The following is a 23209-nucleotide window of genomic DNA, read 5'->3' as shown; positions in this document are numbered from 1 at the left end:
AAGTTTCTGAGCTTTTTTATTTCTCAGTCACACTTTTATTGTTATCTTACACCTCTGCCTCTATGTTGGGCTTTTGCAGTTCTGTGGAATTTTCCTTGTTTTTTTCTTTCGTCTTCCTTTTTTTTCTCTCCTTTTTAAGTTTTAATTTTTAATTTCTTAAAACCTATTATTATTTTTTCTACATTTATTCCTTTGTTTACTTTTCCTACTGTTCTTTTCCCCTTGCAGTTAATCTTTAATGTATATAAATCTTTATCTTCCTCTATTTAACTTTGCATATCTATTCTTTCTTTTGTTCCTTTCCTCTCAACATATTTGTTAGTTATGTTTACATTGCTTTATTCCCCACTTGGCACCTTGCTTTAATTTTGTTTTCTAATTTGTGCTTTAGTTAGTTTTGTTCTTAACTGGAAGATACAATTTTTGGTTTCCTTTGTTCGCCATGTCAATCTATTATACTTTATTTTTGTTGGACTGTTTTGATTATGCTTATGTGTATATATGTATATGTGTTTATTCAGTCACACTTTTTATTGTTGTTATAAATCTCTACCTGTTGGGCTTTTGTGGTTCTGTGGGATGGAGAGGGAGATGGGAGGAAGGTTCAAAAGGGAGAGGATATATGTATACCTATGACTAATTCATGTTGAGGTTTGACAGAAAACAACAAAATTCTGTAAATCAATTATCCTTCAATTAAAAAATAAATTAACTAAAAAAAAAAGTAAGATAAGAATTTTACCTGGTGTTCCTTTAGCCAGGACAACAGACCTGAAAAGCTAAAACTGGCCCAGTTTCCTCCATAGTAGCTTCTTCTGTAACAAAAAAAAAAAAAAAAAGAGTAAATGAAAGGGTATAAAAAAATCTAATCACAGATCTTCATCCCGTTTCATTTTTAACATTGCTACCTCAGAGTTCAAAAGCACACATAATTGCAATGTGGAGAATCAGAGGAGGTAACAGAACAAAATAAATGGAAGTGGGACTTTCAGGCCTCAAAGGTAACTTTTCATTATATAAGGAGTTAAAAAATCTCTTTGGCTTCCTTGGAACTTTCTGCACTGATCAAGTGTCTCTGAGCAGGTGATAATGAACAAATTTTACTTCTGAGTTAATAAAAATGGCCGGGAAGAAAATCTTGGTAGATCTCAAAGAAGGCCACTGGAAAAAACTGCTAAGTTTTCCACAAGCAGTAAATATCCACTGCCAGCACCACCAGAGAACTCATCTCACATGCATAAATACATAAATAAATTTATTTATACATACACATATTACTGGCTACTCTAGTGGAAGGCCCTGTGCCATTCTAAGCCTTCAGGGCCAAAAATAAAAGTAAATCCTGAGACACAGTTATTCACAAGACTTCTGTAATAAGTATAAGAAGAACAATATTTCTACTGATAACTGAACTATTCTTCACTCCACAGCACTGTGAAAATCACTCCATTTTATAAAACCCAGAGATCTTCTAGGATCTGATAAACCCTGTAGACACTGGACTCCTACTTAACTTCTGATAGTAACAGACTTCCTCTAGAGAAGGAAATGGCAATCCATTCCAGTATTCTTGCCTGGAGAATCCCTGGCAGACTACAGTCTATGGGGTCACAGAGAGTCGGACACGACTGAGTGACTAACACACACACACACATATACACACACACACACACACACACAGTAGCAGACTTCTGGCAACCAGAACTCTCAGCACTATATACTGGGCTTCCATATCCTTACAAAATTCATCATGTTACATTGATTCTTTGTATGATGAGCCCCCAAGTACACTAAAATCCACCTATAATATTCACTCTGGTTCTGAGACATTGTTGGTTTTGTTTTCATTTTTGCTTCTCCGGATCTTGCTCTAAGGAAATAAGAATTTATAAAAGGCCTTTTTAAAACAAAAACTAAAACCTCTAATAGGATATCTAAAATTATTCATCCATAATACTACTGAATAGCCTCTCAAAATACCGGTATAGGTTTCTCTTCAATCAACTCTTGATTGGTCTTAAGAACAATCAGTTTTACCCTCAAATTTTTTACCAAAAATCAATGCTTGCTCTAACAGAGAGAATGATTAAAAAAAAACAACTGTGAAAGTAGGCCTATTAATAACAGATCACTACTTATAATCTGATAGTTCTCTTGGGGATAATGCAAATTCATACACTGTCCATATCCTGAGAAAGCTTCAAAATTTAGATAGAATTTCAGCTATACTCTCAATTCTAGAAGTTGGAATCAAGAAAGCCTAGAAGCAGTGATACCTTGGATCAGAGACAACAGGAGAAGAAAAAGGTGGGCAATAGCCAGTATAGAAGAGAAGGAGGGCAAGAGAAGGATGTTAGATTTTCCAAAGCAACTTTATACTCTCTTCTCCCTTGCCTGATAATAATACACTTCTGTCATCCCTTCCTATCATCTAAACATCAATATAATACTCAACAAAATTATAAAATGCCCTAAGTATTAAAACAAACAAACAAACAAAAAAAAACCCTGAAGCAGTGATAAAAAAGCCCCACTATCTTTATATATTTTGCTGAGATATTTAGATTTCTTTTCATTGTTATTCTTCAGTTGCTAAGTCGTGCCCAACTCTTTGTGACCCCATGGACTACAGCACACCAGGCTTCCCTATGCTTCACTATCTCCCAGAGTTTGCTCAAACTCATGCCCACTGAGTCGGTAGTGCCATCTAACCATCTCACCCTATGTCACCTCCTTTTCCTCCTGCCTTCAATCTTTTCAAGCATAGGGGTCATTTCCAGTGAGTTGGCTCTCTGTATCAGGTGGCCAAAGTATTGGAGCTTCAGCTTCAGCATCAGTCCTTCCAATTATATTTATGGCTGATTTCATTTAGGATGGACTGGTTGGATCTCCTTGCAATCCAAAGGACTGTCAAGAGTCTTCTCTAACACCACAATTCAAATGCACCAATTCTTCGGCGCTCAGCTTTCTTTATGGTCCAACTCTCACATCCATACCTGATACTGAAAAAACCAGAGCTCTGACTAACAGAACCTGTGGGCAAAGTAATGTCTCTGCTTTTTAATATGCTGTCTAGGTTGGTCATAGCTTTTCTTCCAAGGAGCAAATATCTTTTAATTTCATGGCTGCAGATATTCCCATCTCTTTAAAAATTTTCCATAGGTTGTTGTGACATTGCAGTCAGAGGTTTTAGTGTAGTCAATGAAGCAGAAGTAGACGTTTTTCAGGAATTCCCCTGCTTTTTCTATGATCCGATGGATATTGGCAATTTGATCTTGGTTTCTCTGCTTTTTCTTAATCCACCCTGCACATATGGAAGTTCTCAGTTCACGTATTGCTGAAGCCTAGCTTGAAGGATTTTAAGCATTATCTTGCTGGTATGTGAAATGAGTGGAATTATATGGTAGTTTGAACATTTTTTGGCATTGCCTTTCTTTGGGATTGGAATGAAAACTGACCTTTTCCAGTCCTGTGACCACTGAGTTTTCCAAATTTGCTATAATATTGAGTGCAGTGCTTTAACGGCATCATCTTTCATCTTTTGAAGTAGCTCAGCTGGAATTCCATCACTTCTACTAGCTTTGTTCATAGTAATCCAAAGGTCTACTTGACTTCTCACTCCAGCATGTCTGGCTCTAAGTGAGTGACCACACCATTATGGTTATCCCAGTCATTAAGACCACTTTTGTATAGCTCCTTCGTGTATTCTTGCCACCTCTTCTTAATCTACTCTGCTTCTGTTAGGTACTTGCAATTTCTGTCCTTTATTGTGTCCATCTTTGCATCAAATGTTCCCTTAGTATCTCTAATTTTCTTGGATATATCTCTAGTCTTTCCCATTCTATTGTTTCCCTCTATTTCTTTGCATTGTTCACTTAAGGCTTTCTTGTCTCTCCTTGCTAGTCTCTGGATCTCTGCATCCAGTTGGGTATATATTTCCCTTTCTCCTTTACTTTTCACTTCTCTTCTCAGCTATTTGTAGGGCCTCCTCAGACAACCATTTTGCCTTCTTGCATTTCTTTTTCTTTGGGAAGGTTTTGGTCACAGCCTCCTATACAATATTGTGAACTTTGGCCCATAGTACTTTAGGCACTCTGTCTACCAGATCTAATCCCTTCAATCTATTCATCATGTCCACTGTATAATCATAAGGGATTTGATTTAGGTCATACCTGAATGGTGTGGGCTTCCTCAGTGACTCAACTGTAAAGAATCTGCCTGCAATGTAGGAGACGGGTATTTGATAACTGGGTTGGGAAGATCCGCTGGAGGAGGGGATGGCAACCCAATCCAGTATTCTTGCCTGGAGAATCCCATGGATAGAGGGGCATGGTGGGCTAGAGTCCACAGGGTTGCACAGAGTTAGACATGACTAAAGCAAATGAGTACACATGCATACCTGAATGGTCCAGTGGTTTTCCCTACTTTCTGTAATTTAAGCCTGAACTTTGCAATAATGAGCTCAAGATCTGAGCCAAAGTCAACTCCAGGTCTTGTTTATCTTCAGCTGAGTTTATCTTCAGCTGCAAAGAATATAATCAATCTGATTTCATTACTGACCATCTGGTGATGTTCACGTGCAGAGTCATCTCTTGTGTTGTTGGAAGAAGGTGTTTGCTATGATCAATGTGTTCTCTTGGCAAAACTGTTAGCCTTTGCCCTGCTTCATCTTATATGCCAAGGCCAAACCTGCTCTTTACTACAGTTATCTCTTAACCTACTTTTGCATTCCAATCCCCTATAATGAAAGGAACATCTTTTTTTCTGTGTTAGTTCAAGAAGGTCTTATAGGTCTTCATTGAACTGTTCAATTTCAGTATCTTTGGAATTAGTGGTTGGGACATAGACTTGGATTACTGTGATGTTGAACAGTTTGCCTTGGAAACAAACCAAGATCATTCTGTCATTTTTGAGACTGCACCCAAATACTGCATTTGGACTCCTTTGTTGACTATGAGGGATACTCCATTTCTTCTAAGGGATTCTTGCCCACAGTAGTAGACATAATAGTCATCTGGACTAAATTTGTTCATTCCCGTCCATTTTAGTTCAGATTCCTAAAATGTCGATGTTCACTCTTGCCATCTCTGGTTTGACCACTTCCAACTTACCTTGATTCATGGACCTGATACTCCAAGTTCATGTGCAATATTGTTCTTTATAGCATCAGACTTAAAGAGATGGGAATACCATACGACCTGACCTGCCTCTTGAGAAACCTATATGCAGGTCAGGAAGCAACAGTTAGAACCATGGACCAACAGTCTGGTTCCAAATAGGAAAAGGAGTAAGTCAAGGCTGTATATTGTCACCCTATTTATTTAACTTATATGCAGAGTACATCATGAGAAATGCTGGGCTGGAGGAAGCACAAGCTGGAATCAAGATTGCCAGGAGAAACATCAATAACCTCAGATATGCAGGTGACACCACCCTTATGGCACAAAGTGAAGAGGAACTAAAAAGCCTCTTGATGAAAGTGAAAGAGGAGAGTGAAAAAGTTGGCTTAAAGCTCAACATTCAGAAAACTAAGATCATGGCATCTGGTCCCATCACATCATGACAAATAGATGGGGAAGCAGTGGAAACAGTGGCTGACTTTTTTTGGGGGGGGGGCTCCAAAATCACTGCAGATGATGATTGAAGCCATGAAATTAAAAGAGGCTTACTCCTTGGAAGGAAAGTTATGACCAACCTAGACAGCATATTAAAAAGCAGAGACACTACTTTGCCAACAAAGGTCCGTCTAGTCAAGGCTATGGTTTTTCCAGTGGTCATGTATGGATGTGAGAGTTGGACTATAAAGAAAACTGAGTGCAGAAGAATTGATGCTTTTGAACTGTGGTGTTAGAGAAGACTCCTGAGAGTCCCTTGGACTGCAAGGAGATCCAACCAGTCAATCCTAAAGGAGATCAGTCCTGGGTGTTCATTGGTGGGACTGATGTTGAAGCCGAAACTCCAATACTTTGGCCACCTGATACAAGAGCTGACTCATCTGAAAAGACCCTGATACTGGGAAAGGCTGAGGTCAGGAGGAGAAGGGGATGACAGAGGATGGGATGGTTGGATGGCATCACCGACTCAATGGACATGAGTTTGGGTAAACTCTAGGAGTTGGTGACGGGCACGGAGGCCTGGCGTGCTGTGGTTCATGGGGTTGCAAAGATTCGGACACGACTGAGCGACTGCACTGAACTGAACTTACTTTCACCACCAGACACATCCACAACTGAGCATTGTTTCCTCTTTGGCCCAGCCTCTTCATTCTTTCTGGATGTATTTCTCTGCTTTTCCTCAGTAGCATACTGGATACCTAAAGACCTGGGGGCTCATCTTCTGGTGTCATCTCTTTTTGCCTGTTCATACTGTTCATGGGGTTCCCAAGGCAAGAATACTGCAGTGGGTTGCCATTTCCTCCTCCACTGGACCAATTTTGTTCGAACTCTCCACCGTGACCCATTGATCTTGGGTGGCCCTGCACAGCATGCCTCATATCTTCATTTAGTTATACAAGGCTGTGATCCATGAGATCATTTTGGTTAGCTTCTGTGATTGTGGTTTTTGTTCTGAATGCTGTGAGACTGTTGTTTTTGCTTCTTCTGTCTGCCCTCTGATGGATGAAGAAAAGGCTTTGGCAAGCTTCCTGATAGGAAAGACTTCTTTTAAGCCAGCATATGTCCTAAGTGAGAAGTTCTGGCTACTGGGTGAAAGCTTTAAGATCTAAGTAAATTTTTAAATGGCTACATCAATTTATAAGTAATAAATATATACCAGAAATTTGACAATCAGGGTAGACAGAAGGTTTTTCAGAAAGGGCATAGAAAGCAATAAAAACTATCAATAAATTAGAATTCATCAAAGTGAAAAACTTCTCCACAAAATACGTCACTTTAAAAAAATGAATGAGCTAGGCACAAAGTAGGAGAAATATTCACAAAACATATCTGACAAAGGACTAGTATCCAGGTTGTATAAAAGAATTCTCTCAACTTAAAAATAAGACAGATATTCAAATTTTAAAGTGAGTAAAGAGATTGAACAGACATTTCGCAAAGGAATATGGATGTGCTTAATGAACACATGAAAAGATGCTGAACATTATTAGTCATTGGGTAAGTATACATTAAATTTGAACATGATGAAATACCACTACACACACTAGAATGGTTAAAAGGAAAAAAGATTTACAAAACCAGGTGTGGGGATGGATGGGCACAATGCTCTGGCATTTTGGTGGGAGTAAATAATAGTACAAAAACTTGGAAAACTATAAGGAACTTTTTTATAAAACAAAATGTGTACCTATCCTATGATCCAGTGATTCCATTCTTAGGTATTTTCACACAGGAAAGCACATGTTCACGGAAGACTTGTACAAGTTTTTTCATAGCATCTTCATTTGTTAATAGCTTCAAACTGGTAACAACTCAAATATACATCAATAGGAGACTAGATAAATAAGTTGCAGTATAGCCATATGATAGATACTATTCACCAATTAAAGGAATAAACTACTGATATATAACAACATAAATGAATTTCAAAAAACGTTACAATAAGTGAAAGAAGTTTTGCCCCGAAAGAGTGCATTCAGCATGACTCCTTTTATATGAAGTTTTAGAACAAGCAAAATCAATTGATCTATGGTGAAAAACATCATAAGAGTGGTTGCTTTTGAGGGTGGGAGTAATGGCAGCAACTGACTTTGAAGAGGCATGAGGGAACTTTCTGGAGTGATGGCAATATTCTATATCTTGATAAGGTTCTTAGTTACACAAGTATATGCATTTGCTAAGAACTTATTAAATGGTACACTTAAGATCTGTGCATTTTACTGTAATTTTATCTCAAAAAAGAACTATAAATAACTAGCTAATGATAATGCATGCTGAAGGGTTTCAGACTGAAGGTACTGGACATATTACAACTTACTGTGAAATGTCTAAAACAATAAGATGCAACAGTAGACAGAAAAATTAATATATGGATAGTTACATAATAAAGCAAATACAGCAAAATGTTAGGGGTAGAATCTGGGTAGTGGATACACAGGTATTCACAGTGCAATTTTTTCATCTCTTCTCTATGTATGAAAATTATCATAATAAAATCTTAGAAAAACAAAAATAACCCAACACTGACCATAATGTGCCAATTTCCAAAATATCTTCTGCTATTATTAAAAGTAAAAAAAAAAAAAAAAGGGCTATCTTGCTGTTTCTTTCCACTAGTAAATGACCTGATGTCAGTTCACAGTCAAAATCTAATTTTTTCCCCTGTATTTGGTCATATGGTTTTTGACAGAGGTTCTAGTATTTTTCCATGTAGCACCTATTTTCAACTTTTCCTGTGGATGTGCTCTTTAATATCAGTATCTGGTGACATCATCCAATTATGCATGTAAAAGGTGAAATATGGTCTTCACTACTGGGTCTTGCTAACAAAAGAAGGTAACATTAATAAACTCACTATAAAACCAAAGCAGATTTTAACTAAATTCATTTTGGTGTTTGCATGGTTTTAAATATGGTTTATAATACCCTAAAGAGAAAGCCAAAGACTTTAAGTATCAAAATTAATATGACAAAAAGAAAAATAAAAAATCAATACATTGTAATATGCACTCTAGAAAAATTCTGCAATAGAAATAGTAATAATTAAAGCTTACCAAATACTTTCTTATTTTTAAAGATGTAGCTTCAGAATTCTGACAATGAAATTCAATTTATAAAATACTACTTCTATACTCTTTAAAACTGTTTCTGTAATGAATAACAAGTTTAGGTTACTGGTTTTGTTTTTAAAACTCACAGATACAATTTATTTTAAGGACAAAGTGAGAACCTCCCGACTGACAAAAAAGAGGAATGGAACATTTTCTGCCAATCTTGTGTCACAACTGTCTCTGTACATTAAGTAAAGGAAAAAGTAGTTTATGATGAAGGATGATGTTTATCTTTATTACCAGGAACACTATTTTATATGATGAAAAGAATTCCTTAAAATTAGAGTCTCTGTGAAACTGGAGAGTATTTATAGTATTTAGACAGCAAATATAAAACTATTATCAATAGCCCTCTGAAGTCTCATGAAGGAAAAGTGACCTACAATTTTCAGCTAGAATAGTAAAAATCACAAATGGACATTTTTATTTTCAAAGACAGAGAAGCCCAATTATCACAATACTGAGGTACAGCTTGGCACTGTGTGAAATGTTGACTTTACAATCATGGAAAACATGTTTGAATCATTCTAAAGGTTCACAAATCTTACTCAAAGTACCACCTAAGATTTTCCAGACACAGAAAGGAAATGAATTATACAACTGTCTCCATTAACACCAACCAATAAAGCAATAGAAAAAAACAGTATTAAAAAGAGTTAATAATAAGACTTTTCTTAATTTACATAGTGTTTAAAGCAACATTATTTTGTTTAATGTCTACTAACAGAAAAAAAAATATTACAGGTGTAAATAAAGTTGAACTGTAATAGCAGGCTGAGGATTAAATCTATTAATTAGAGAATATTAATTAAATCCCAACAATCTTTTCTCCTGTGCATCATAATTACAAGTCAGTATTGAATACTTAGCAACAGCCATAGTTACATGATGCTAAATTACATCATGTATTCGGAAATGGTGTCTCTAAACAGGTACAAAAACACTGACAAAAGATAGAGTTACTGATATACAGGCATATTCATCTGGGAATCATTTTTATTATTAAGAAACCGAGGGGTTGAAATGTTTTCAGGCAGGTAGCAGATGGAGTCCAAACCTGCTCAAAAGAGAAGCAGCATATCTCAAAAACCTCCTATTCTCTATTCACTGCTCCTAAATTCTTTTTCCTGGGATAGTAGTAACACCACCTTCCACTGACAGCATTTTTCAATTTCAAAACTGTTTTCACATGGATTCTTCCAGCAATCTTGTGAGGCAGATCAGGTGCTATCTTATAGATGAAGAACCTGAGAACGATCTATGCAGAGATTAAGTCCATTCAGGGCCATACCACTACACTGGCAGGACTGCCACTGAAACTTGGCCTTCCAAACCCTAATCCTGTCCACTGCGACATAAACAATCCCAAACTTCTAAGCTGGCCTAGCATCAATGAGAACATAGGATATTACAATGGTAGCTGTGGTTCAATGAAGCCAAACATTTAGAAATCAAACAGCATCTGGACCCAATTACTAAATTCACCTTTTCCAAACTATATCCCATCAATAAAATCTACTGTTAACAGGCATACCAAAAAGTTGCAATGACACAATAAATTTAGAAAATGCTAGGTGTGAGGAAGTAAAACCACCAGAAAATGGTTTAAGAAAGAGCTCCTCAGCACCATTAAATATGTTAACACCTGTTCTTTTCAAGAAGGAATAATTTCATTTAACTAATGAGCATTTTTTTGAAACAGCATTTGGTTCAACAGAACATAGTTTGAGAAATGCTGGTTTAAATCATGTTAAGGCGAAAAAGAAAAATAGGATACTCTATATGTTGAGCTTCTCATTTTCCATTCACTATCTCATTTAATCTTCATAAGAATCCTGACAGACTGGTGCTATAATTATCACCACTTTAAAATTAGAGGGAAATAATAACAACCATGAAGATCAGTGTCTTGTTTTACTCATATAGCTAGGAAATGGCAAAGCCTGCACCTAATTAAGCCTAGCACTTAAGGCGCCTAAGCCTATGCTCTTTCCATTGTCATAACACTGTCTGCTATAATAAACAGTATTGGAATATTTAAAGTTATTAACATAAGCACATAATACAAATCTTGGAATCTGACTTACTATAAGTAAAGGCAATGGGATATATTTACAGACACTAGATGGGATGAAGTCTAATTTTTGTTTCACTTCTCCAACTCATTTGGATAATGAAAATTGAATAATAATTTCATGACTACATCTATTCCAATGCCAAACCTGGAAGGATTATTCATTTCTAGGACCCAAAATACAATCAAATTTATTACATATCTCATATTGAATGTGCACATATAAAGTTAAAACATGCTTGCTCCTTTGAAGAAAAGCTATGACAAACCTAGACAGCATATTTAAACAGAGACATCACTATGTTAACAAAGGTCCATATAGTCAAAGCTATAGTTTTTCCAGTAGTCACGTACGGATGTGAGAGTTGGACCATAAAGAAGGCTGAGCACTGAAGAACTGATGCTTCTGAACTGTGGTGCTAGAGAAGACTTGAGAGTCCCTTGGACAGCAAGATCAAACTAGTCAATCATAAAGGAAATCAACCCTAAATGTTCCCTGGAAGGACTGAGGCTGAAATTGAAGCACCAATACTTTGGCCACCTGATGCAAATAACCGACTCACTGGAAAAGACCCGGATGCTGGGAAAGATTGAAGGCAGAAGTTAGAGGGGGGCGATAGAGGATGAGATGGTTGGATGGCATCATCAACTCAATGGACATGAGTTTGAGCAAACGCCGGGAGATATGAAGGGCAGGGAAGCCTGGCGACCTACAGCCCATGGGGTCAAAAAGAGTCAGACTGACTGAGCAACTGAACAACAACAACAAACAACATATTAATGTGGACAGATACCTTTCTCTATATGCTAGGAGTAGGAAAATAATAGTGTGGCAGGTCTACTTATATCAATTTGCACACTGAAAGAGGCACTATTCTATTTAATTTTGGCTGGAGTATTACAAAGAACCATGACATCTTTATGTTTTCCTGCTTGACAAATAACAGAACAGGCTAGGGAATATAACAGACTTACCCCTATACAAACTCTCATTTACTAAAAGCCCCACGTACTTGATGGGGCTTTCCAGGTAGCTAATGGGTAAAGAATCTGCCTGCCAATGCAGGAGACACAGGAGATGCAGGTTCAATTCCTGGGTCAGCAAGATCCCCTGGAGGAGGAAATGGCAACCTACTCCAGTATTCTTGCCTGGAAAATTCCATGGACAGAGGAGCCTGGCAAGCTACATTCTATGGAGTCACAAAGGGTTGAACATGACTGAGTGACTGAGCACACACACAGAAGACAGAATTGGGATTCACTGGTGGCTCAGTGGTGAAGAATCCCTCTGCATTGCAGGAGACTTGGGTTATTCAAGTTCGATCCTTGGGTTGGGAAGATCCCTTAGAGGAGGAAATGGCAACCTACTCCAGTCTTCTTGCCTAGAAAATTCCATCGACAGAGAAGCCTGATGGGCTACAGTCCATGGGGCTGCAAAGAGTCAGATACGACTGAGCAACTGAGCACAGATGCACACACCACATATTTGATGCACAAGAAAGTTGAGCTCCTTTCACTATACCCTCATCCTAAGATCAAAGAAGGTCAGTCTCTTTGATAGAGTATGCAGGTGCAATTCTAATGTGAGAGAGAAAGACCAAGCCCTTACTTGATTTTTAGAGTCCTATATAGCTACAGAAAGTTCCTTTGGCAATCAGATCAATCTACCAGAATGAAATGGCATGGTGTGTTCCCAGTCATTAGGGCTGGAGAAGAGACCTTCCTATGTTTAGAGTTATTAGTCATTCCACATTAGTCCACCCATGCAAATCCATTTTTGACAACCAAGCCAAATAGATGAGTGGGTAATGTACAAAGGTTGTCCTACCATCTATTCCTACTGACTCAATTATTAACCTTCTACCAATGACTCTGAAATTGTTCTTTCAAATCTGGGCCCTCTGAGGAGAGCTCCAGACTCATACAATACTGAAGATAGGTATCATGAGCCACTTAGTTTATTGGACATCTCCATCCACTAAATATTTCAGATTAACTTTAATCTCTACATGTCCAAAAGACAAATTTATTATCTGTCCCAAGCCCCCAATTTGGTTTTCCCTCTTGGTTTCCCCATTTCATTAAATACCAACACCATTCTTACAACTGCCAATGCTAGAAAGCCCTGAACTCTCTCATCATCTCTCTCTCATTTTTCAATTCTAGTTAATTTCTCAAACCCCTTCTACCTTTGCCATCCTTACCAATGCTAACTTATTTCACATCCTCTCTCTTATTGTTTTGTTTTTTTTAAATTAGCCTCCTCAACGGTTTCCCTGCCTCTAGTTTCTCCCCTTCCAACCTCAACTCCACATTATTGCCATTGTGATCAGGTCTTGGCAGACCACATTATGTCATTCCCTCACATAAAGATGTTTAATGGCTTACTAATGCCTCTACAGTACTGTCTAAAACCTTAGCATCACTCAAAAAGGCCCTTCAAAACTTCAGTTCAGTTCAGTTCAGTCACTTAGTTGTGTTCGACTCTTTGCAACCCCATGAACCGCAGCACACCAGGCCTCCCTGTCCATCACCAACTCCCGGAGTTTACCCAGACTCATGTCCATTGAGTCGGTAATACCATCCAACAATCCCATCCTCTGTCATCCCCTTCTCCTCCTGACCTCAACCTCTCCCAGCATCAGGGTCTTTTCAAATGAGTCAGCTCTTCACATCAGGTGGCCAAAGTCAAAACTTGCTTCCAACTTAATTCTCCAGCTTTATCTCTGGACATCATTCTTCTCTGTTATGCATCAGCCACACCCACGCAGTCAACATTGCCTGAGTGAGTCAAGTGTCTGCATGTCTCTCTGCTTTTATTAAAATTATTCCCTATACCCAATGCTTTTTTGTGTGTGAAGTTGCTCAGTTGTGTCTGACTCTTTGCAACCCCATGGACTGTAGCCTGCCAGGCTCTGCTGTCCCTGAGATTTTCCAGGCAAGAATACTGGAGTGGGTTGCCATTTCCTTCTCCAGGGGATCTTCCCAAACCCAGGTCTCCAGCACTGCAGGCAGACTCTTTACAGTCTGAGCCACCAGGGAAGCCCATACCGGTACTAGTCAAACCAGTCACAGCGTCTCAAATCCAGTATCATTTTCCCTATGAAGTCTTCAGCTCTCCAATATATAATCAGAACTGATCTCTGTGTTGCAAGAGTTCTGCACATACTTCTGTAAGAACTGTCATATTGTCTTTTTTATGTGGAAAAAACACACATTTATTTACAGGTATAACTCATGCATTGATAACAAAGAGGCAGCAATATGATCGCTTTATGATTGCCCAGTATAATCAATACAATTGCTTCACCACTGCCTAGCCTATACACTAATGAATGAATCATTATACAATTTTTATCTATCATACTGTCTTGTCATTAAATTGCATGAGTGTTTCCTCTGACTAGACCAGGAGAAACTTAAGGGCAACAGCAGCAGTTTTGGTCACCTTGGAACCTTTAATGCTAAGAGAATTAAATGTACTGCTATTAACCAAAGGCTTCAGGATCAGATGGACCTGGGTTCAAACTCCAGCTGTGCCTCTTACTAGCCATGCGACCTCAGCCAATAACCTTACAGTTATTCTTTCAAGCCTCAGTTTATCATTAAAACAGGAATGAAAGCACTTAAAGCAATGGCTAGCACACAGTAAGTTATCATCCTCCTCCCCTCTTCTATGCCAAGTGTGGACACAGGAGAACACGTCCACAGGAGTCCCCAGTGCCCTTCTCATTGGCAACTACCAGAGTCCAGTGCCAGCCAGGAATAGCCAGGTTCACTGACAACCCTGCGAAGGTAGAAGAGAGACAAGAATGCAGAAGCTGCTGAGAGAACAGCAAAACTGACAGATCAAAGGACTGAGGATTGCTGACTCCCTCTCCCTTTTCCCCTATCTTCTGCTTCAGAGTAGTCACAGCTCCTAAAATTTAACCCTTGCTTTCCCATGGAAAGGCAAATCAAACTCCAGTTTCATTTTGGGGGTGGGAGAAGGGAAGTTGGAGAGACAGGAAAAAGCTTTAAGTTTTGTTGCTGTCGATCACTCTGATTCTAGCTATCAAGCTGATTCATAGTCTTCAAAGTGCCAAGGAGCTGGTAAGGATAGTTGCCATTTCAAAGTAAAACACACACACACACACACACACACACACAAAAAAAAAAAAAAAAAAAACAAGGAGGAAGAAAATATGAGAGAAATCTTTTGGAGGAGGAAGAATGATAAAGAAATTGCTCAAGACTAAGAAAGTGAGGGGAGGAGGGAAATGCAGTGGAAAAATGCATATGTACATTCAATTATCTTTGCTTGGAGTTTTTCTGGTTTGTGTGAAAGCTATCCTCATTCAAACCCACTGACTAAAATAAGTCAAAGTTAGTCATACCTAGAGAAATGCTGATATATCATGATTTCTGCAAGGAGCTGTCTCAATCAATCTAGCCTCTGTTTGAGCACTATGGGCAAAAATCCTCCTTGTGCAAGAATTGTCATCTGCAAATGAAGCTCCTGTCATACAGATTTCAGTGACCTAAAGACAAAATGACATTTTTGTTCCAAACCCATAAAAATTCACAAATTGCTTCCAAGGATTTGTTTCCCCCCACACACACTGCCCTCCAAAACAAAGGCTTAATGTATTTCCAGTGATTCCAAAGTAAAAGCCTTTTAGTGAACCTGCTACATAACTGTCAGATCTTCTGGCCACACCTCAACATTTTACATGTATCTCACTGGTCCCACACAGGGATTCTTCAAGGTAGGTTGTACACTAGGCCCATTTTACACTTGAAGAAAACAATATAAGTCACATAACTAATCAGTGACAGAGTAACAGTGTGAATTGGGTCTCCTGACCATCAAACTCAGGATTTCTTTGTCTTCCAACCCTACACACAGCTTATCTTAGTGAAAGAACACAGGCTCTGCAGTCAAAGGAACCTGGCTATAAACCTTGGTTCATTCCTTGAATAGACATGTGACGTTTGACAAGTGATTTCAATTCTGAATTTATGTCTTCATCTGCAAAAGGAGAGAATTTGTATTTCTTTTAGAGAAATAGAATAGGAATTAAATAGCTTAATGTTTCCAACGTATCTAAGAGAGTAATGAGCAAATATTCAATAAAGGGTAGATATGTTTACATTACACTCTTTGTAACAGCATACACTGTCCTGAATACTAGACTATCTTAAGCAACTGAAAACTACTACTTTCACTCATTTAGTGCTGTAAACCTAATGAAATGTCTTTAACATGGTGAAATACAGAGGGGGGAAAGGTAGGGTAACACTTGCTTCTTTGATACATTTTTCTCATCCTACCATCCTACAGGAGACAGAACAAGGTTTCTTCCTTTCATCTGGATATTGGAAGGTAAAAATAAATAAAAATGTTCTTCTAAGTTAGGTTACATTTTCTTTTATTTCCCTATCCCTTTATGGCACTCTTAAACCTAAAACCTTTCAAATACTTATCTTTGAGCTACCTTATTCACATATGAGCAAGTATTCCAGTGTAAAAGAAAGAGCTATGTTGTTATATTTTTGTGTTAAACAAAACATAAACAGATCTGAATTAGCACAAACAAAAACTACTAAAGAGAAACTTCACAATAGGAGTAGCTACTTAATCAATACTGGTTTCTACTTTGTCAAGAGCCACAATTACTGAACATCTGAACAGAGTATTTTTGTTCTTCCACTGCAGAAACAAGGCATCGAACCAAATTTTTCACTCAATTCCATGTACGTAAAGTTAATTTCCAGGGCAGAAAAATATCATAAAATTGATTTGCCACACAACTTCGGATGCAATTTCTGAGGTAACTCAATGACGTACAGCTTTATTAAGCCACACCGGAAAAAAAAAAAAGAAAAGAAAGAAAAAGCCTCTAAGAAGAAATCAATTTAACTCTTTCTTTAAAAGAAAAATGACATTGGTTCTCAAAGATATTTATAGTTCCATATCCACAGTATAATATCTAAGAAGTTATTATAACCGCTTCCATGTAAACCACCCTCCTATCACCATATCTAAATAATCTAAGTAATCCACATTACTCTTATAGCACTACCGTTTTCTTCTTCATGAGCACAGTTTATAAAATCAAAGCATGTTGAATGTTTATTTCCCCCTACTAGGTTTCCAGGTTATCATGAAGGCAAGAATCAGTCTGTTTCGCTGTTAACCTCTCAACACTCTGGGACCAACAATACCCATAATCTCATCTGGTTTTATAACTGGTCTCTAATTGTAATGAATGTATTTCTTCGGTTCAGTTCAATTGTCACTCAGTTGTGTTCGACTCTTTGCAACTCCATAGACTGCAGCATGCCAGGCCTCCCTGTCCATCACCAACTCCCAGAGTTTACTCAAACTCATGTCCATTGAGTTGGTGACAGCCATCCAACCATTTCATCCTCTTTCATCCCGTTCTCCTCCCGCCTTCAATCGTTCCCAGCATCAGGGTCTTTTCAAATGAGTCAGCTCTTCGCATGAGATGGCCAAAGTATTGGAGTTTCAGCTTCAACATCAGTCCTTGCAATGAATATTCAGGACTGATTTCCTTTAGGATGGACTAGTTGGATCTCCTAACAGTCCAAGGGACTCTCAAGAGTCTTCTCCAACACCACAGTTCAAAAGCATCCATTCTTCAGCACTCAGCTTTCTTTATAGTCCAACTCTCACATCCATACATGACTACTGGAAAAACCATAGCCTTGACTAGACGGATCTTTGTTGGCAAAGTAGTGTCTCTGCTTTTTAATATACTGTCCAGGTAGGTCATGAGTTTTCTTCCAAGGAACAAGCGTCTTTTATTTCATGGATGCAGTCACAATCTGCGGTGATTTTGGAGCTCAAAAAAATAAAGCCTGCCACTGTTTCCACTGTTTCCCCATTTATTTGCCATGAAGTGATGGGACCGGATGCCATGATCTTAATTTTCTGAATGTTGAGCTTTAAGCCAACTCTTTCACTTTCCTCTTCCACTTTCACCAAGAGGCTCTTTAGTTCTTCTTTGCTTTCTGCCAAAAGGGTGGTGTCATCTGCATATTAGATGTTATTGATATCTCTGCCAGCAATCTTGATTTCAGCTTGTGCTTCATCCAGCCCAGCATTTCATATGATGTACTCTGCATATAAGTTAAATAAGCAGGGTGACAATATACATCCTTGACGTACTCCTTTCCCTATTTGGAACCAGTCTGTTGTTCCATGTCCAGTTCTAACTGTTGCTTCCTGACTTGCATACAGATTTCTCAAGAGGCAAGTCAGAGGGTCTGGTATTCCCATCTCTTGAAGAATTTTCCACAATTTATTGTGACCACACAGTCAAAGGCTTTGACATAATCAATAAAGCAGAAGTAGATGTTTTGTCTGGAACTCTTCTGCTTTTTCAATGATCCAACGGATGTTGGCAATTTGATCTCTGGTTCCTCTGCCTTCTCTAAATCCAGCATGAACATCTGGAAGTTCACGGTTCACGTACTGTTGAAGCCTGGCTTCAAGAATTTTGAGCATTACTTTGCTAGTGTGTAAGATGAGTGCAACTGTGTGATAGTTTGAGCATTCTTTGGCATCACCTTTCTTTGGGATTGAAATGAAAACTGACCTTTTCCAGTCCTGTGGTCACAGCTGAGCTTTCCAAATTTGCTGGCATATTGAGTGCAGTACTTTCACAGCATCATCTTTTAAGATTTGAAATAGCTCAACTGGAATTCCATCACCTCCACTAAGCTTTGTTCGTAGTGATGTTTCCTAAGGTCCACTTGACTTTGCAGTCCAGGATGTCTGGCTCTATGTGAGTGATCATACCATCATGATTATCTGGGTTGTAAAGATCTTTTTGTATAGTTCTTCTGTGTACTCTTGCCTCCTCTTCTTAAGATCTTCTGCTTCTGTTAGGTCCATACCACTTCTGTCCTTTATTATGCCCATCTTTGCATGAAATATTCTCTTGTATCTCTCATTTTCTTGAAGAGATCTCTAGTCTTTCCCATTCTATTGTTTTCCTCTATTTCTTTGCAGTGACCACTGAGGAAGGCTTTCTTACTTCTCTTTGCTATTCTTAGGAACTTCACATTCAAAAAGGTATATCTTTCCTTTTCTCCTTTGCCTTTCACTTCTCTTCTTTTCACAGCTATTTGTAAGGCCTACTCAGACAGCCATTTTGCCTTTCTGCATTTATTTTTCTGGGGATGGTCTTGATCCCTGCCTCCTGTACAAAGTCATGAACCTCCATCCATACTTCTTCAGGCACTCTATCAGATCTAATCCCTTGAATCTATTTCTCACTTCCACTGTATAATCATAAGGGATTAGATTCAGGTCATACCTGAATGGTCCAGTGGTTTTCCCTACTTTCTTGAATTTAAGTCAGAATTCGGCAATAAGGACCTCATGGTCTGAGCCACAGTGAGCTCCCAGTCTTGTTTTTGTTGACTATACAGAGCTTCTCCATCTTTGGCTGCAAAGAATATAATCAATCTGATTTCGGTACTGACCATCTGGTGTTGTCTATTTGTAGAGTCTTCTCTTGTGTTGTTGGAAGAGGGTGTTTTCTTGAGAACTAACAATTCTTGACAAATTTTAGTGTCTCCCACCTCAGTGCCAAAACATAAAGATGGACAATGATATACAGGAAAAGGTGATGTCAAAATAATGTCAAGTCAGTGGTGGAGAAACAGTGAACATAGAAAGTGTCCTTTGACATCATGGTCAGTCATAGCTGTGCAACTCTCAAGAAACTTACTGGGATGAATTTTCCTGAAAGTGAAAGTCTCTCAGTCATGTCTGACTTTTGCGTCCCCATGGGTATAGTCTATGGAATTCTCTAGGCCAGAATACCACAGTAGGTAGCCTTTCCCTTCTTCAGGGGATCTTCCCAACCCAGGGACTGTACCCAGGTCTCCCACATTGCAGGCAGATACTTTACCAGCTGAGCCACAAGGGAAGCCTAAGAATACTGGAGTGGGTAGCATATCTTTTCTCCAGCAGATCTTCCCAACCCAGGAATCAAACTGGAGTCTCCTGTGTTACAGAAGGATTCTTTACCAACTGAGCTATCAGGGAAGCCCTGGTACAATCCTATGTGATCTCATTTAGTTTTGATCAACTATTTATCTGTTTAAAACTTGTTTTTTAATTGCTTTTTCCCACTATTACCACTACAACATAATATTATTAAAAAATATCCTTAAATGAGAAAAGAATGTGCAAATAGATAGACATGATGATGAGACACTATTACTACATATTTTCACCTCATCAAATTCAGTTCATTTTATCCTTTCACTCATGCATTCATTAATCCTCATAAAACTATCTTTAATTCCACCAGATAGAATGTAACACACCAACCATGGTCCCTTGGGAATGATATGTGGGCAAACCAACATGTATATTTTCATGTATATGTGCATGAAATATACAGACATACACATTGCTTGAATTTTTATGACAAGCATATGTAAAATTTTATGATTAAGGGCAAAAAGTTTCTTCAAACAAACAAAACAAAAACATTTAAACCAGGGACAAAATAATTGTTTACTTCTCTTTATTACAATTCCTAAATAATTCTTAACTAGACAGTTTCTAAATAGAAAAAAATTTTCATTTGTCAGGCCAAAGACAAATCTAGCCCACAAACTGATAGACATGTATGGTGTCATCAGTTTTTAAATACACAAGGTAACACTATTTAGATTAACATACTTCTGTGGTCGAACTAGTAAAGTATAACAATGTTTTCAACTTTCAGGAATAAGAATATGGTCATTACATAAGACTAAAACATCAATAGCTGTATCTGTGACATTCATTTGGGTTGACATCAGAAATCCACTAAATAATAGCATGAGGCATAAAGACAATGACTACTCATTTTTAAAAAAGATTCTGGGGGGAGGAGCCAAGATGGGGGAGGAGTAGGAAGGGGAGACCACTTTCTCTCCTACAAATTCATCAAAAGAATATCTGAATGCAGAGCAAACTTCACAAAACAACTTCTGATCGCTAGCTGAGGTCATCAGGCGCCCAGAAAAGCAGCCCATTGTCTTCGAAAGGAGGTAGGAAAAAATATAAAAGATAAAAAGTGAGACAAAAGAGCTAAGGACGGAGATCCGTCCCGGGAAGCAAGTCTTTAGAGGACGTTTCCAGACACCGGGAAACCCTCGCACTGGCGGGCATGGGGGAAGTGTTTGAATCTAGGAGGGCAACCTGACTGGGAGGGAAACAATAAATAAAACCCACAGATTACGTGCCTAAAAGCAACTCTCAGCAGAAAAGTGCCCCAGACACCCGCATCCGCCACCAGCAAGTGGGGGCGGCACGGAGAGGAGCAGGTGGCATTGTTTGGGGCAGGGTCCGGGCCTGAGTGCCCTGAGGACAATCGGAGGGAGCTTTTGTGAGTTGCCGGCTTGAACTGTGGGAGAGCAGGGAAGAGAGAGAAAATTGACCGGCCCGAACTCGCTGCCGGCCGTTCGCGGAACGGGGGGACCGAGAGAGTCCGGAGAGGGGCTCGCAGACTGCGGGCCGGCCCGGACCCGCTGGAGGCGAGAGCAGGTCGCGGCGAGACACAGCGCGCAGGCACCCGATCGACGCGGGCGGGGACGGGCTGGGGGCAGAGGGCAGAAGGCGCACACACCCGACAGGCGCCGGCAGAAACTGAGATTGGGATCGTGGCAGAGGGTGCAACGCAACCGGAAAGAGTGCGCCGGTCAAGCTTCTGGCTGCCTGGAACGCTCTGACGGGGAAGGCAGAAGAGCGGACTCAGCCTTTTGTTCCGCGCTTTTGTGGATCACCCGAGGGCTGGAGCTGCGCGCGGCGCGCTCCATGAGGAGCGGCCGGGATTCTGAGCAGCGCAGACCGAGAAGCCAGCGCCAGCCTCTCCCGGCAGCGCCAGCCCATCCCCGCAGCGTCAGCCCCTCCCAGCAGCACGACAGAACTAGCTACCTGAATAAGAGTCCACCTCCGCCCGCCTGTGTCAGGGCGGAAATGAGGCTCTGAAGAAACTGGCAAACAGAAGCCAAATAAACAAAGGGAACCGCTTCAGGAGAGAGCGGTGCAACAGATTAAAATTCCTGTAGAAAACACCAATTACACCGGAAGAGGCCTGTAGATATCGAGATCTGTAAGCTGGAACGAGGAGATATCTGAAACTGAGCCGAACCAACACTGACCGCAACAGCTCCAGAGAAATTCCTAGATATATTTTTACTTTTTTTTTTTTTTTAATAAGAAAAAAAAAATTTTTTTTTAATTTTTTCTTTTTTATTTTTTCTCTTTTATTTTCCTTTAAAATTCCCTATTACTCCCCCATCATTCCTTAACTTTCATTTTCATAGATTTTTACGATTTTTTTAACTAGGGAAAATTCTTTTTTTTTCTTTCTTTTTTTTCTCCTTTTTCTCTTCTATTTTCTATTTTTCTTTTTCTCTTATTTCTTTTAAAGTCCTCTAGTACTCCTCTACTACTCCTTAATTTTCATTTTCAATACACTATAACCTTACCAAAAAAAAAAAAGAAGAGAAGCCCTATTTTTTAAACTGAACTTCATATATATTTAAAAAAATTTTTTGTGTGTGTTTTGGTTTTTGTTTTTAATATAGTATTTTTAAGAGTCTAATCTCTACTCTAGATTTTTAATTTTTGTTTTTCAATATATGATATAAATTGTGAACATTTAAGAATCCAATATTCAGTTCCCATTTTTATTCAGGAGTGTGTTGATTTTTCTCTCTCAATCTTGACTCTCTGTTTTCTACCTCAAAACACCTCTATTTCCTCCTTTCTCCTTTTCTTCCCAATCCAATTCTGTGAATCCTGGTGGGTGTCTGGGCTACGGAGAACATTCTGGGAACAGACAACTGCGTAGATCTGTCTCTCTTCTCTTGAGTCCCCCCTTTTCTCCTCATGCTCAACACTATCTCCCTCCTCCCTCTCCTCTTCTTCATGTAACTCTGTGAACCTCTCTGGTGTCCCTAACGGGGGCAGAAATATTTCTGTATTCTCTTATTATTATATATCATGTTGCTGTGTAGTGTGGATGAAAATCCTGAGACTACAGGAAGAATAAAACTGAAATCCAGAGGCAGGAGACTTAAGCCCAAAACCTGAGAACACCAGAAAACTCCTGACTACATGGAACTTTAAGTAATAAGTGACCATCCAAAAGCCTCCATACCTACACTGAAACCAACCACCACCCAAGAGCCAATAAGTTTAGAGCAAGACATACCAAGCAAATTCTCCAGCAACGCAGGAACATAGCCCTAAACATCAACATACAGGCTGCCCAAGGTGACACCTAACACATAGACCCATCTCAAAACTCATTACTGAGCACTCCATTGCTCTCCAGAGAGAAGACATCAAGTTCCACGCACCAGAACACCGATGCAAACTTTCCTAACCA

At 39.0% G+C, this 23209-nt stretch overlaps 1 protein-coding gene and 1 long non-coding RNA gene across 2 annotated transcripts in view; both read right to left on the bottom strand.

The window, feature by feature from the left end:
• CHM (CHM Rab escort protein) overlaps nt 1–23209 on the bottom strand; it is a 221307-nt gene that overhangs the window by 144365 nt on the left and 53733 nt on the right. The window contains exon 3 of the mRNA XM_043459787.1: nt 743–815. Within this exon, the coding sequence (XP_043315722.1) occupies nt 743–815 (73 nt within the window). The remainder of the gene's footprint in view (nt 1–742; nt 816–23209) is intronic.
• On the bottom strand, nt 4146–19637 carry LOC122434571. The gene is made up of 3 exons (XR_006267417.1): nt 19189–19637; nt 4400–4461; nt 4146–4172 (listed from the first exon to the last, which is right to left on the bottom strand). It is a non-coding gene; the product is annotated as an uncharacterized LOC122434571 (long non-coding RNA).

This window comes from Cervus canadensis, chromosome X (genome assembly GCF_019320065.1).
Source record: "Cervus canadensis isolate Bull #8, Minnesota chromosome X, ASM1932006v1, whole genome shotgun sequence".
Taxonomy (NCBI): domain Eukaryota; kingdom Metazoa; phylum Chordata; class Mammalia; order Artiodactyla; family Cervidae; genus Cervus; species Cervus canadensis.
This window is presented reverse-complemented; position numbering and strand designations above follow the sequence as displayed.